The 15,537-nt window shown below is 41.5% G+C and overlaps 1 protein-coding gene across 1 annotated transcript in view; it reads left to right on the forward strand.

The window, feature by feature from the left end:
• LOC118026302 (transient receptor potential cation channel subfamily M member 3-like) overlaps positions 1-15,537 on the forward strand; it is a 70,038-nt gene that overhangs the window by 31,926 nt on the left and 22,575 nt on the right. Inside the window, exon 5 of the mRNA XM_035029068.1 lies at positions 1,739-1,910. Coding sequence (XP_034884959.1) covers positions 1,739-1,910 — 172 coding nt within the window. The remainder of the gene's footprint in view (positions 1-1,738; positions 1,911-15,537) is intronic.

A 15,537-nucleotide genomic window follows, 5' to 3' on the forward strand; every position in this document is an offset into this window, starting at 1 on the left:
AGAACTCAGGATGGAGTTAGCAAACCACTGTCTCTGTATTTTGGGGGACTCTCATGCACTCATCCAGACAAAGGAGTAATTGAATACTGCTCCATTACTGGAAAAAATCCCATCCATTACTGGAAACAATAATCAAAAAGTTATGAGCTTCCTTTATCACTAAGAGTCAACTAAGATGAGGCTATGAATTAATGTTATATTAATGCTACATTAACAAATAAGACATACATTAAAAGGAATGAAGGATATTTCAAAAGCTCAAAATTATACATTTTAAATTTAGATTAGGTCAACTCCCAAGCAATTCAGAAAAGAGAGGGCTCTTTTTTTTTTTTTCCAATTTTGAACAAAAGCGTGCCTGTCTCAAGTTTTCCTGTTCACTCATTCACTATGTATTGAGTAGATTCTGTGTGCCAGGCACATAGAAATGGATTTTGAAATTGGAATCAAGATCTAAAAAATGACTTTTATGAGGTCTGTACTATTAAAGACTGCCCTTAGTAAATCACTTTGTAATTTCTTTAACAAACTACTCAATCTTACTACAGCTTTTCATGGTGAGTTATTACGTACTGAACATGAACGAGAGCATCTCAACTCCATAATGAATGTACACACCGCACAAAGGCACAGAAATAAAAACCCAGTAGCATTTATTTCTGTCCTGTCAATTCTGATGATTCAATACAGGGATAACTGTACTGGACCTTGTAACAGTGAGCTTGTTGAATATTCCTTTTCATAGTCGTGAGTGAAGTCTCTTCCTAAATATTTTAGGAGTAGATTTCCAAAACGTCTTGTTTCCATCGTGTCTAAGCAGTGTGGGGAGGGGGACATGCAAAGATTTTGGAATCAGACCTGGGTGTTAATTCTGATTTTGTGTGTAAGAAACTCTTGAAAAACCTATTTTACCTCCAGTTCCGTTTCTCCATCTATGAGATAAGCATGAGAGCACCCACCTTGCAAGGATTATTGCAAGGAATACAGATAATGTCTATAAAGCAACTAGAACTAGCAACTCAAACTCAAAATAGGTTTTGCTTTTCTTTTGATATCAAAAATCTGAAAGACTTACTCTGTTTGGGGTAGTATAATTCACCACGAAATTAAAATAATGCAACAACAAACAAAGACAGATGAACATTTTGATTCACGCTCATCTCATGAGACACGTGTTTGACATTCAACATTTCCACTTAAATAAGGTGTCTAATAAGAACAGTGTTGATTTTTGAATTAACAGACCTTCAGATGACTGAATGGGCTTGACTGAAAAGATCACCCTGGCCCCCACCCCCTCCCCAACCCTACTCCAGAACCATGATTGCTCTGCTGTGCCCATTGGAGTATGGACATCGTGGAGAAGAGAAAGAGAAAACAGAATGAGTAAACGTTAAAATTAATTGTGGTTCATCAGCAAATGAAAGATCGACCTCACAATGACACAATCCTTCACATGTCAGTTTTTGAGTATGATGAGAGCACAAACTCTAGCTTCTGTATCAACTCAGCATATAAATGAACACATTACTCTTTAAGTATAATCTTGCTGTGACTGGGGAACATTGACCATAAAACTTGCTACCCACAGTGCTATTAGGAGGAGGATGTAAACTCTGTTTTCACTGTACCAGAGAATTGATTTATCCTTCTCTCTGTTTCCTCTCTGGCTGGTTCTCCTTTTCATATTTTGCTCTTTTTCTTCTGACTTCCGCCTCTTCCTTTTGAAATCCTGCAGGTTGTCCGGCCATATCAGACCATGTCCAATCCCATGAGCAAGCTCACTGTTCTCAACAGCATGCATTCCCACTTCATTCTGGCCGACAACGGGACCACCGGGAAATATGGAGCCGAAGTGAAGCTGAGGAGACAACTGGAAAAGCATATTTCTCTCCAGAAGATAAACACAAGTAAGTAGGCTACTGTTCCCACTGCCGGGCCTCATAGGAAGCCTGTGGAAAGTGAGTAACTACAAGTATACCGTGTGGCAATATTATAAGAACTTGAGCAAGTTTCAAACAGGGATCATTATGAGTCTGCTGGACCAGTGGTTAGAACCTGAGGAAGTCATCTGGGGGAGGAGGACTGGACACGTAAGCGTGATTAGTGGCCTAGCGCTCATTTGTCATATGCAAGAAACTCAACCCCATCTGGGGTGTATGCAAGCAGATATGTTTTTCTTTCCAGACTTTTCCTACATCCTTTACACAGTACTCTAAGGAGGAAAGGCACCCTAGAGAAATTGTTTCTATTTGTTAAGCTACTTTTGTTGGCCAGAAATTTTATATATACATATGTTTTGATCTTAGCATAGATCTGCCCATGGTTAGGAATTTCAAGGCAACTGGCATTCTCTAAACAAAAGTAACCCTTGAGGAGGATTCGTGGCAGGCTCAAACTTTAGGGGTAATTGTATGTCTCATCAGGACAACTTGGATCTAATTGATCCAACTTTCAAAGCCTGCAATTCTAAATAACAAAAGATTCTCTTTGGCTAGATAAGTTTCCAAAAGCTCAGTGTGCTGTGATTCAGCTTGTCCAAATGGTTGCTCTCTATTCTTTTCTCTGTAACTGTCTGGGGTGGGTTTTGCCTGCCAGAGCCACCTTCCTCCCAGAACTGGAATGTTCGCCCTATCAGACCACAACTTCTCTTTCTTATACCTGTTGTGGTCCCAACTTTTAGGAGCTACTACTATTTTATCTTTTTCACAGAGATGTCTGGAATAGTACATTTTGGCCTAGGCCTGAAGTCCAAGTTGTATTAGGAAACTGTCTTCTATCCTAGAATCCCCAACTGTCTTTGGAAAGAGAAAACAGGATCATCCCAAGCTAGACATCTTTTGGAAAGACAAAAATAGAAAAGACTAGCAAATCTATCCAGAAATCGGCAGAGATCAAATGTAACTAAGCATTATAACCAATAGGTAGTAGGTTTTGTAATACTAAAATTGAATTTTATTACAGTAGTGGATAGAAAGGGCAAATGTTATGTTATGAGTGATATCTATTAGATTTTGACTTTTTATACACCATCAGGTTAAGAATGAGAACCTCAATGGGAGTGACCTGAAAGATGCAGGACGGGAGCAGGACAGACAAAGAGCAAATTCAGGGTCAGATTCAGGGTGCTGATGAGGCGAAACCTGTCCAGCCCAGCAAAGCCTGGCATTGGGCTAGGCGCTGGTGGCAGCCGGGCCGGTTGGTCAGTAGTGAGGAGAAGAGCTAGGTATGTGGTGGTGTAAGTTATATACCCGGCTCAGGGGTGCCAGGGGGGTTAAAACCCCGCCAAGGCTCTGTCTGCCAAGCTCCGTGCCTTACAGGCTGCCCAAGGACAGGTTGCTTTTTTTCTAACTGGTCATCCTAGAGGGAACATCTTTTTGTAATTTATCTGCCTGGAGGGGCACCCTTCCTGTAAAGCTCCCAGAAGTGCTCTATGTGTGGACGGCCCTGCAGTGGGGGGCCCATATAATGACCTTGCCACGGTGAGGCACAGAGCCCAGAAGCATGGAGTCGGAGAGCAGGCCAAGGCTGGTCAGGATGTCAGGGATGCTGGAGTTGCTGGGACCCCCTCCACAGGCCTCATGCCATTCATAGAGACAGTGGACCCTTGCTAGATTACCAAGGTAGGTAGCAACACACAAAAACATTGACAAGTGGGGACCCAGTCAAGGGTCTAGGGTAAAAAATGTAGGGGAGGAGCATGCACCAGGTACAGAGCTGAGGCACAAGGTCAGAGAGGCAGGGTAGAGACTCTTGAACTGCTCTAAGCCCACAAACAGGATTAGGTCTGGGGTAAGGGATGAGCCCCAGTGGGTTAAATGACAGTAGTTGGAACGAGGTGGGGGCAGGGGAACCACATGGTCATTGGAATTATCATAATTTATAAACATAATTTTCCTACATGCTTCGAGATACTTATTTGAGGATTTGCAGAAACCCGCAGGCTCCCATTGAGTAAAAATAATTAAATGGGAAGAAAAGGTTAAAGACACCCAGAGGCCATCTCTGAGGTCACAGGAAGTAAAAAGGGTCAGGGTCAGCAGTTTGCTCACAAGCTGTAGTGAAAGATGCCATGAGTTAGCTTTTACACCGGTTCTGTCCCTAAGCTTAACCTGAGAGGGTGATCAACCTGTCCCAGGTGCCTGAGACTTTCTCTTCATTGAAAGTCCCATGTCCCTGGGTCCCCTCAGTCCCAGGCAAACCAAGATTACCCTCCAAGTGAGCCACTCGTGAGTCATTAGGTCTCCTTGTCTTTTTGCTGCATTCACCCCAAAAAGCAGGGAAGGGGCAACAAGGTGTTCAGAGCTTAAGGAGTGTCCCAAGGAGTTCCCCAAAGTAGAGCAGGACCTTGAGGCCTCAATTTAGTGAATGGCAAAGTGCCCACTGAGAACACAGAAGCCTCCAGAACAGGACTAACAAGGGGTAAAGTTGACCCGGTTATAACAAGAAACAGCGGAAGTAAGAATACAAACCTTTAATGCAATCAATCCCCAATCAGTACCTTGGAACAGCAACTCTACTGTCCAGGGTGGACACTTTCTTTTCCTTGTATCACAATTAGCAGTAATGTGGTTCTTCCCATTAAAAATAAAACTGATTCTAAAAACCTCATTTACTTTTGTAGTTCCCCCTTCAAAAGTTAAAGAAATCTAAAACACAAAGGTGGAACTCAATTTGGGGCCCCAGCGTGGTCTCTCAAAAATGAGACACCACACCACAATTAACAGGGCTCATCACCCATTCCGCCTTGGAGGACACCGGGGGTGCTGGGACTGCGCTCAGCGTTTTCCTAAAGTGCCATTCCTCCTCACCACCTAGGGGTGCCCTGCCTACCACGGGAGCCTTTCAAGTCTGTTTCTTACCTAAATGACCTAATCGTCTGAAGGATGCTTTCCTTAAATATTAAGTGAATCCTGTTCGGGAGACCTTTCAACCCTTTCTCATCAAAATGCCAATTATGAATGATAATGAATCACAAGCACCAGTGCCTTTGATTTGTCTCTGCACCCTGGCCTCCATTATCTCGTCTCTCCCCCGCGCCCCACTCATTCCTGCTGTCACCAGCCCCTTCTCAAGTATTGTCCCTGGTCCCTGAAGGACTTGGTTTTTAAAGGAGAACCCTTTGGGGCATGTGCAGTGACCTGCTTTGGAACATTCTTCCATCTGCCACTTACTAAACTTCACACTTAACATGCACAGCCTCCAACAGCTCCAAGGATGCCTTTTAGGATGCAGGTATTTCTTGAACTGCTGTTACAGACCAGTCATGGCTGAGGTCTGCGAAATTCATGGACCTTCACTCTAGAGGGGTAGAGTAATAGGTAAATCAGGGAACAAATAAATATATGATGTCTGGTAGTGAAAAGAACCGTTAAGAAAAAGAGAGCAGAGGAAGGTATAGGACTGGACCTGCGTGCGCGGTTTGCACGCATACGCACCCGCGCGTCGAGAGGCTGGCGTAGAGCAGGTGGTCAGGGAGGGCCTCTTTGAGGAGGTGACATGGAAGCAGAGACCTGAATGAAGTCAGGGAGCCCACTGTGGGGAGAACATTCTGGAAGGGAGCGGAAGTAGGGACAAAAGCCCCAGGTGTTCAAGAAAGAGCAAGGCATTTGTAGAGGGCTAGGTTGTATTCTAACAGAATTGTGATCCGGCAAAGTACAGGATCTGCTTCCCGGTTTAAAACATCACTCTGCTGCTGTGTGCAGAGACCAGACTGAGGCAGGGGGCAAGCTTTCGAGCAGGGAGATGTGTTGGGAGGCCGTTGCAATAATGCAGGTGGGCATGAGCGGTTTGAAATAGAATGGCAGCGATAGGGGAAGTAAAACGTGGTCGGATTCGAATACAAGCATAGATATTTTCTTAACTGGGCTTTTTTTTAATTTTTATTTTTTTTTTATTTTTTTAAAGATTTTATTTATTTATTTGAGACAGAGAGCACATGAGAGGGGGGAGGGTCAGAGGGAGAAGCAGACTCCCCACCGAGCAGGGAGCCCGATGCGGGACTCGATCCTGGGACTCCAGGATCATGACCTGAGCCGAAGGCAGTCGCTTAACCAACTGAGCCACCCAGGCGCCCTGGGCTTTTTTTTTTAAATATAAAATATACATAACATAAAAGTTACCGTTTGAACCATTTTTAAGTATACAGTTCAGTGGTATTAAGCCCATATACATTGTTGTGCGACCATCACCACCGTCCATCCCCAGAACGTTTTCATCATCCCACACTGAAATTCTGTCCCCATTAAACTCTAACTCCCTGTTCCTCCCCCCTCCCCCCTTCAGCCCCGGATAACCACTATTCTACTTGATATCTTTACGAATTCACCTGTTGCAGGTGCCTCATATAAATCATATAATATTGGCCCTAAGATATATTGTGCAGGCAGAACTCAAGAGGACTTGCTAATGAATTGGGCATTCAGGGTAAGGAGTAGACACATCAAGTGAAAGCTGCAAGGCCATTCTTAGCAACACTGGTATATTCTTAAAACAGGGGGGCTAGGGAGAGCCCCAGAGGAGTAAGCTATTGCAGGAAAAAAAAGTGGGGGATCTCTGGGGAATTGGGACGAAGTCCCTAAGAGAGAGGGAAGTGATGAGATTCAGTGCACAGATAAAGAGCTCGGCCATAGGATGTGGACAGCTTCATCCTGCATAGCAGGAGGGAGGGCAGAGCATATGGGCACAGACGTGGGTAGGATGGAACGTTTTCTGCTGGGATGATCAGGTACTTCTCTGTAGATAGTTTCTTTATAAAGAAAAGAGTACGGGAGGTCATCAGCAAAGAATGTGGAAGGGGAGGAGGGAGAGATTAGGGAGCAAAAGGAACTATAGTTAATAGAGAGACAGGGAGAATGACCGGACCAGGGAAATGTAGCATTAACCCACAGCACCCTGGTCCCACCGGGTATTTGTGGTTGTGAATTTCGAGAGGCATGGATCACTAGGCTTGTGTGTTTTCTTTGCAGCCATGTTCAGCTCGAGTAGTAGAACAGACACAGAAATGGGTTAAGCGCCTGTTGGGATTTTGCCTGGCAAGTAAGAGGAAGAGAGAGGCAAGGGAGTGAGGCTGTATGTACTCTGTAAACCTATATACCTATATCCCAGGAGTCTTATCAGTGTCTGTGGATGAAAGCAAGGTGTGGCTGACATTCACAAGAACATAAAGTCATTCATCTCAAAGATCAGACTGAGGTGCAGGGAAGTGATTAAGAGAATTATCAAAGGTGGTGCACACCTTTCATGAATATTGCCAAGCACCATATACTAAGTTTGAACTATTTAAATAAAAAAAGGTACATAATCAAAAATTCCTCATATTTATTTTATTGCTGTTCACCTATTCACATAAATTGAGGCAACTTAGCACATTGCTAACTGCTCAGGAAATATATATGAGCTGAAAGACTACCAAGGAGCTGCTCTAGAAAGTAGCACATGAGCAGCCTCGTGGGACTTTAAAATCCTAAGCGTATCTTGTGTGTACGTTTTTATTATTAAAAAATTTCACATACAAAAAAGTTGGAGAATATTATAATAACTCACCATGACTGTCACCCAGTCTCTACATTTACCAGCCCATGGCCAAGCTTAGAATCTCTCTCTATATAGCCACCTACATCCTTCTCTGGATAATTTTGAAGGAAATCCAGATGGCATATCATTTCATCCATAAATATTCCAGCATTAAAGCATTTCTCTTAGACTCTGTTTCTGGATCTGTGAACCCTGATTAAATGAGTTGACATACAAGTCAACATATGAAAGGATTCTGGCACATGGCCATCCAGAAACAACTGGTTCTCTTCCCGCCTTCTTGGTGGTACAGTGGTCCCCCTGCGGGAAACCATGTCCTGTGTTGACAGAGCCTGGCTGCCATGGGTTCCAACCTGAGACCAGACCCTCTCATTAAAGCCTATAAGAGTCAAGGGTATTCATCACTATATATATATAATACCACAAATCAGACCTGGCTCTGCTCATTAAGGAGGAACCGTATATGTCTATAGTTACTGAAAAGGTCCAAAGAGGAAAAATGAGGGCTCAAAATTATGTTCTGGAACTTACCATCAATCCTCTGTGAACATGATTTGTTAAAGAGTAATTGATTTAAAATCTTAACCATTGCAGCGATAGCCAGCAAACTCTTTTGTCTTTTTATATATTGTCAAAAATATATTCTACACTGCAGTTGTTCCTCCTACCTGAATAAACAGAGCATAATGGAGAAAATGTAATCTTTCTTTAGAGATTCAAGCTATTCCGGTGTCCTGGAGCAATCATGGTGACTGTCAGTTAGGATTGTTGACTACTGTATTTGGTGGAGGTGTTAGAACTTAGGCTATATGTGAATCAGCCCAGAATATATCTCACGCTTTAAATTTTCTTCTTGTAAGTTACCATTTTATTCAAAAAGGGGATTGAAGGGAGAGGACAGGAATCTAGTTATCTTTGGGCTCTATTTGATTAAAATGTTACTCCTTTGTTGTTTGAATTTTATTTTAGGTTGGCCCAGATGCAAAGTTTTATTCAGACTGCATATCTAATTATATTGTGAACATCAGTGTAGGTTGTAGGAAATTTCGTTATGAGGCTAGAAATTTCTGACTTTGTCATCTCCATACTATGAGATGAAATCTATGTCAGACTAAATCCAGTCTACGGGATTATGTCCCTATGTCAGACTAAATCCAGTCTACGTTTATTTTGCTATATTAATTAATGGGGGTGTCTGGGTAGGTTTAGATTTCCATAACCAGAACTTTTGCTACTGTCGGGGTTTGCTTGAAAGAGAATTTGATTCTCCACATTTTCTCTGCCCCAGGGTAAGGACTGACATTTGAGTGTAGCCTCGTCTGATGAAGACATGGAGAGTAGTACTTCTACTAAAGCAGCAGCTTAAAATGGGCTCGGTATTTCTGAGTAAACAGGTGGAAGAAATGATGGCAGAATTCATAAAGCATAATCACATTTGGTCTTTGAAGATACTGATATTTAGAATTCTCTAGGAAAAAATATATGTTTTATTATGCAGTCCCTAAGCCAACACACCTCTTTATATATGATTGTATGCTTACTCACCCAAACTAACAAAAATAATAATGAGAATAATGTCTTCCAACAGTACAGGATGTCATCCCTAATGAATTATGCCTTACTGTGGGAGCAAATATATCCCCTTTTCACTGAGTTATAGGATATCTGAGCCACAGGAACATTCTAGTGGCAGGCAGAGGGTGAGGGAGAAGCAGGCTCCCCGCTGAGCAGGGAGCCCGACATGGGGCTCTAGCCCAGGACCCCGGGACCATGACAGCCACTTAACCAACTGAGCCACGCAGGCGCCCCTAAGGGATTTCATTTTAAAAATTAACTCATCTCTATGACATGACACACATCAATTTAAAGCATTTTGTTTCCATTGAATTTCCATTGTCAGAAATGAGTACTCATGACTGCATCATTGATATCCTACTTCCTTTACCACCATTTTGGGTGATGATTCTTAAACATGGCTGTAGTGTTTTATGAGTAGAGTGACCCTGCCTCCCCTAGGGGGCATTTAAAAATATCAGGGGGCCTCGGGTTGATGTGATTTCTCATGCTCCTGAATGACATAAGAGAGGAGGCAGGAAGGTTAATATTCTGCCTTGGGCAGAACAGTTTCACATGAAGACCTGCCTGGCCCAAAGGCCAATCACATCCCTCAGGAAACGCTACTCCAAGTATGTTTCCTTGAGTTTTCTTTTTGTTTGTTTGGGGTTTTTTTGTTTTTTGGGTTTTTTTCACATCTTTCCAATAGCCCACACCTGATTTGTCAAGACCACACCCACAATACTCATACCTAAGACAACAGAAGAGGCAGCCATAGCAAGCGAGCAGTGAGATTTAAAATCTTTAACGACCGGTGAAGACGTTGGTTTCCTAAACCAACAGCATTGGCTGGATGTCAGCCCTTCCAATCCTAACATCACTTGCTGTTGGGAAGTTCTTCCAACTATCTGACTTCATTTGCTCTGTGTCTGTTCTCTGCGGGGTGAGTACCAAACTCATTGTCTAAATCCACGCTCTTGGCATATTTGAAAACTGTAAATGGACTTGAGTTGACCTTTCTGCCCTAATGACTATTAGGAAGCTGGTTTTCATTTGAAGAGACATACCGACTTGCTTAACAGGCAGAACTGACTCACGAAGTAAATCAGATCAGTATTTCCAATTCAGCAGCACCCGCTCTGAGCACCACAGCTTTATGTTTCAGGCTCAGTGACTCCAGAAATGTGCTTAACGCTAGGAGTTCTCCTGTCAGAGTCCCTGGTACTCAGAGAAATCCTCCAGTCCACAGTTATTCACTGATACAGGGGCAGAGGCAGAGATGGGGTTCTGTACCCAGAGGTCCCCGGAAAGCCTACTCAGTACAATGCATTGCACAGGGAATATTTTAATAAATCAAGGTTCTAGTAGAATAAAGAGTTCGAAATTGAATACAAACAGAACTCTAATTTTTAATCTATAAATTACTGAGAATTTGGGGGAAGTAAGGGAGGAGGGCAGGAATATAAATCTTGAGTGAATGAATAAATTCATGATATAAAACTCCATGAAGCAGAGCTTTTTAAAAATTCACATTCCATTTCTGGTGTATATTTCTCATTTCCCTGGACTATAGTAGACCCCTTATATATATTATTTTGTTGTTGAATTGTGAAGTCATCTTACCCAGGAAATTTAACATAGATTGTCTGAAGATTACCATTGACATCCTTAATTGATTACCAACCTCTCTGACACCCAACCTAACAATGTTATGCATAGTAAGTGCTCAATAAAGAGTTGCTGGTTTGGCATGAAAGAAATTTAAGGGATTTGATCCAGTCCTATTATTATAAGAAACGTATGGATTTACAACTCCAAAAAAATTCCAAAAATATTTTAGTAATGACAGCATCATTGAAATAAGCATATAGTTTTCCAGGAGGCTATTTTAAAGGATTTTTTAAAGTCATTTACATAAAAATAAATGGTATATCCTAAATACTACACATATTACTTATTTTTATTATGATTGTTAAGTCAGTCTCATTTCTTTGTATTTGTACCAAATACACAGAGGTTAAGCCTGAAGTGGTTAACAATAGCACAGAGAGGGAGACGGGCAAAAGGCCAAGGAAAGCTATAATGTACAAGTGACATGAAAGGGTTTTTTGAGAGTCTTCCATTTTGGAGTACGTTAGCTCTCCATACAGTAAGAGATTAGAGTTGGCTGGAGCCCATTGTGTCCCTTGCCCATAGCTGGGGTATTGCAAAGCTAGCATGACTTTTCCCACTGAGCCTTGATTCAGCTCAGAACCATTTTTCATTCATTAGGACACAGGTTCTGCTGTTGTAACAAGGACTCAAAACACTGGACACCTAAAGGAGACAAGAGTTTATTCCTTATGTACATGTTATTCTGAACAGGTGTCCAGATTTAATGTCGTGGCCTCATGGTATTGAGGACTCAGTTTCCTTCTTTCTTTTGCTCCTCCCATCCCTGTCTTCATGGTCCATCATCTACTTTCTAGCCGGAAAGCATCAGGATAAAGGAGCAAGGGAAAAAGTCATACCCTTTCCCTTTAAAGTCACCATGAGGAAGTCATACACGCCATTTTGACTTCCATCCCATGTGGCAATATTTGGTCACACGTTCACACCTAGCTAAAGGGGGATTTGAAAATATAGTCTTTATTCCTGGACAAATACATCAGGAGCTAAAATCCCATCACTATGAAGGAAGGGAAGAATAGATATCGGCATATAGCCAGCAGTTTTTGCCATATCTTTCAGCTTAGCGTTCCGGATTATTGTTAAGGAATGGCTAGAGTTGTCACATGAGAAAAAACCTATCTGCCACTTATAAATGAGATATGCCTATTACGGTTCCAATTTGTTCATTGGGGAGCCTTGTCCATAAATAGTTCCTGTAGCGCATGCTTTGTACCACACTCTTTCACTCTCTACCTGTGAGTCTTTCAGTGATCAGTAGTTGCAGAGTCTTGCACTGGCTCTGGAAATTGCAATATCCGTTGAAACTGGATTGAGACAAGATGTATAAAATTATATAGATTATCTTAGACCGTTCTGGTTTTGTTAACATCTTAAGTTAACTAACTCAAATAGATCCCCTAAGCCTCAAAGTAACTGCATATGCTGTGCTATGCATAATCCATGTGCATCCCATAATGGATCCTTAATGGAGTCACATATTTTGTTGCACATCATTTGGTAACATTTTAAATCCCAAAATATTAAAAATAAATAAGAAAGATTCCGTGTTTCCGTGACGCTGTACTCTTGATACAAATGCTTCAAAGATAAATCCTGCAAAATAATTCTCATGTGACCAACACATGACCATAATCTTGGTGATAGGCAGGAGGATGAAGATTGGTCAGCCTCTCAAAGCCATAGGTTCCAACAGGACTTCAGCCCTGTTGAGAGAAAAGGACAAAGGAGATGACTTAGGGAATAAGATATCCCCCCACTCTGTTGAGGAAACATTTGAGGAGGCCAGATGAGCAGATGAGTTTCTCAGGGATTGAAATCTTTCTTATGCCAATTATTCAATATGTCATTCCTACATTTTAATAACCCCTAAGTGATAACTAATAATTTGGCAAGATACAGCTGAAGGGCTCTTAAAATGTTTCGAATGTCAGTAAATATAGAGTTGAGAGTATTTGCTGACACTGACAGTTATAAAAAGATTAATTCATGAAGCTTCTTGGAATAAATAGTGAATTGGGTCACCTTGTTTTAGAGACCGAGATACACATGTCCTTGTTCATCCAACCGTAGTTAGTTTTTCTTTTGATTTTAGCTTGTGTTATTCAGTAAAACCCCAAAGGTAGAGCTGTAGACAGTTGGAATTTCCCTTCTAAATGAATAGAGGTACGAGGATCTAATGCCTTACAGATTTAATGAAACCACAGGCAGGTGATTTGAAAACAAACCTCACCTTTCCTCTCTGGATACTCCATATGTGAAACTGGTATTTTCCCTGGTTTCTTTTCCCTTCTTTTAATAATACCAAACTCGGAGCTGTTATGACTCATCCATTCACACAAGCTAAGTTGCTTTAGAAAACAAATTCAATGCTTAGAAGCCCCATTAGAAAATACTAGTTCAGGGGCACCTGGGTGGCTCAGTCGTTAAGCGTCTGCCTTCGGCTTAGGTCATGATCCCAGGGTCCTGGGATTGAGCCCTGCATTGGGCTCCCTGCTCAGCGGGAAGCCTGCTTCTCCCTCTCTCACTCCCCCTGCTTGTGTTCCCACTCTCGCTGTCTCTCTCTCTATCAAATAAATAAATAAAATCTTAAAAAATATAAATAAATAAAAGTTAAAAAAAAAGAAAATACTAGTTCAAAAAACAAATGGCAAAGCAAAGCAAATAGATACAACTATGACAGAGGGCTAATTTCCATAATAAACAAAGGACATCAAATCCAAAGAAAAAGAAAAATTCTCTAAGAAAATGGGCAAAATATATCAACAGGAAGATCACAGGGAAGAAAGTACAAATTTCCTTACTCAAAATTAAAGAAATGAAAATTAAGACAATGAAATGTTTTCAACCTATCAGTTGGCAAAAAACAAAGTTTACAAATATCTACTGTCAAGAAGTATACCCAGAAATATGCATTATGGTGTGTGCAAATATGGGCAACCTTATTTGGAAGACAATTTGGCTACCCCTATTAAATTTTAAATGTGCATACCTTTTAGTCATATATTTTTACTTCTAAGAATTCTATTCATATTTATTACAGTATTTTTTACCCAAAGATTCACGAGTAAGTGACTAATTAAATTTTATGTTAACATATAGTGAAATACTCTGAAGTTATAAATAATGTACTAGCTCTGTTTGGGCTCATATGGAAAGATACCCAAGGGTATTTTTTTCTTAAGTGAAAAAGCCTGTTGTAAAACAGTACAACTGTGTGTTTATGATTACATTTATGTTTATAAAAATTTGAAAATATATATATGTATATACTTATAAAACATCTGAAAGGAGACAGGTGAATAATTATTAGTCGTAGGTTCTAGGGAGTGAAACCTGAGGTGGGAGAGGTAGGGTGAGAACTGATGTGTTCCACGTATACCTTTTAAGTACTTCTCAATGTTGTTTTTTTACAATGAACAAATACAGCTTTTGTAGTGGAAGGAAGGAAAGAGGGAAGGAGACGGGAGAGGAGGAAAGGGAAGGGGATGTGAGGAAGAAAGGAAGGAAGGAAGGAAGGAAGGAAGGAAGGAAGGAAGGGAGGGAGGGAGGGAGGGAGGGAGGAAGGAAGGGAGGAAGGAAGGAAAGAGAAATGGACAGGGGGAGAGAAGGAGGGAAGAAGACAACCTTTGGAAGTAGTCAGCCTATCCATGTAATATGTAAGTTCAGAATCTTCCTTCCTCAGGTGTATGTATATCATTCTTGACCTCTGGGTAAGGAGCCAGCCCCGCCATGTTTTCTCTCACTCACTCAGCCTGCTGGCAATCCTCTGCTTCCTCTAAGACAAGAGGAAAGAGTCAAGTCAGGAAACCTAAGAGAAGAGGCTGGTTAAGGACACATAATAGAAAATAATATTGTCCAATCATATATAAAGGGTGTGTATAAAAATTATGAGTCCAGGGTGCCTGGGTGACTAAGTCGGCTAAGTGTCTGCCTTCAGCTCAGGTCATGATCTTGGGGTCCTGGAATCCAGCCCCGCGCGCGTCAGGATCCCTGCTCAGTGGGGAGTCTGCTTCTCTCTCTCCCTCTGCCCCTCCCCCTGCTCCTGGTCTCTCTCTCACTTGTTCTCTCTCAAATAAATAAAATTAAAAAATATATATATGAGACCAGTGTAACAGATTTGATGCCTACATTTGACAGTAGCTGAAATCAGAAGCAAAATAATCTTCCCTATTGGGACTTAGTGAATGACAAAACAACCTAAATTTATTCCCAAGCCTTAGCCATAGCAAGACATCCTAATATAATGGGGCTCCTGAAAATGTCCTACTTTTATATCTCTACTGTGAGTACAGTTCAGCAAAGTTGGAATTGTTCATTTTCCCTTCATTATGCTCCTGGCCATCCCAAAACCCAGCTCCCCTCTCCCAGGGTCCTCCTCCCTGAGATGGAGCTGGGTCACACAATGGCTCAGTCAACAACTGTTTATCGTGTTGGAGATCATCCGTGGTGCTCACTGTGGAAAAGTGGCTCCCGCAATATTCTTTATTCCACTGTCCCTTTAAGATGTTTCCTATGGAGCCAAAACACAGGCTTAAAGTTCTTCAGCTTTTCAGAATGTAGCAAAAGGAGAAGGGCAAATATCTGTCATTTACGATAAATAGTGATTGCTCTGCCTGTTACATTTCCCCTTGTGTATTTCCATGGCCCAGCCAGTATTGCCTTGTGCACCTGTAACATTACAAAGCAACACAGGGGTTGCAAGAGAAATAAAGCATAGTTGTGCGCTCGAAGAACTTAGAGTTTTACAAATAAGTGAACAATAACTAGTGTTTAATT

Source organism: Mirounga leonina, unplaced genomic scaffold (assembly GCF_011800145.1).
Source record: "Mirounga leonina isolate KUSES-001 unplaced genomic scaffold, KU_Mleo_1.0 Mir_224, whole genome shotgun sequence".
Classification (NCBI taxonomy): domain Eukaryota; kingdom Metazoa; phylum Chordata; class Mammalia; order Carnivora; family Phocidae; genus Mirounga; species Mirounga leonina.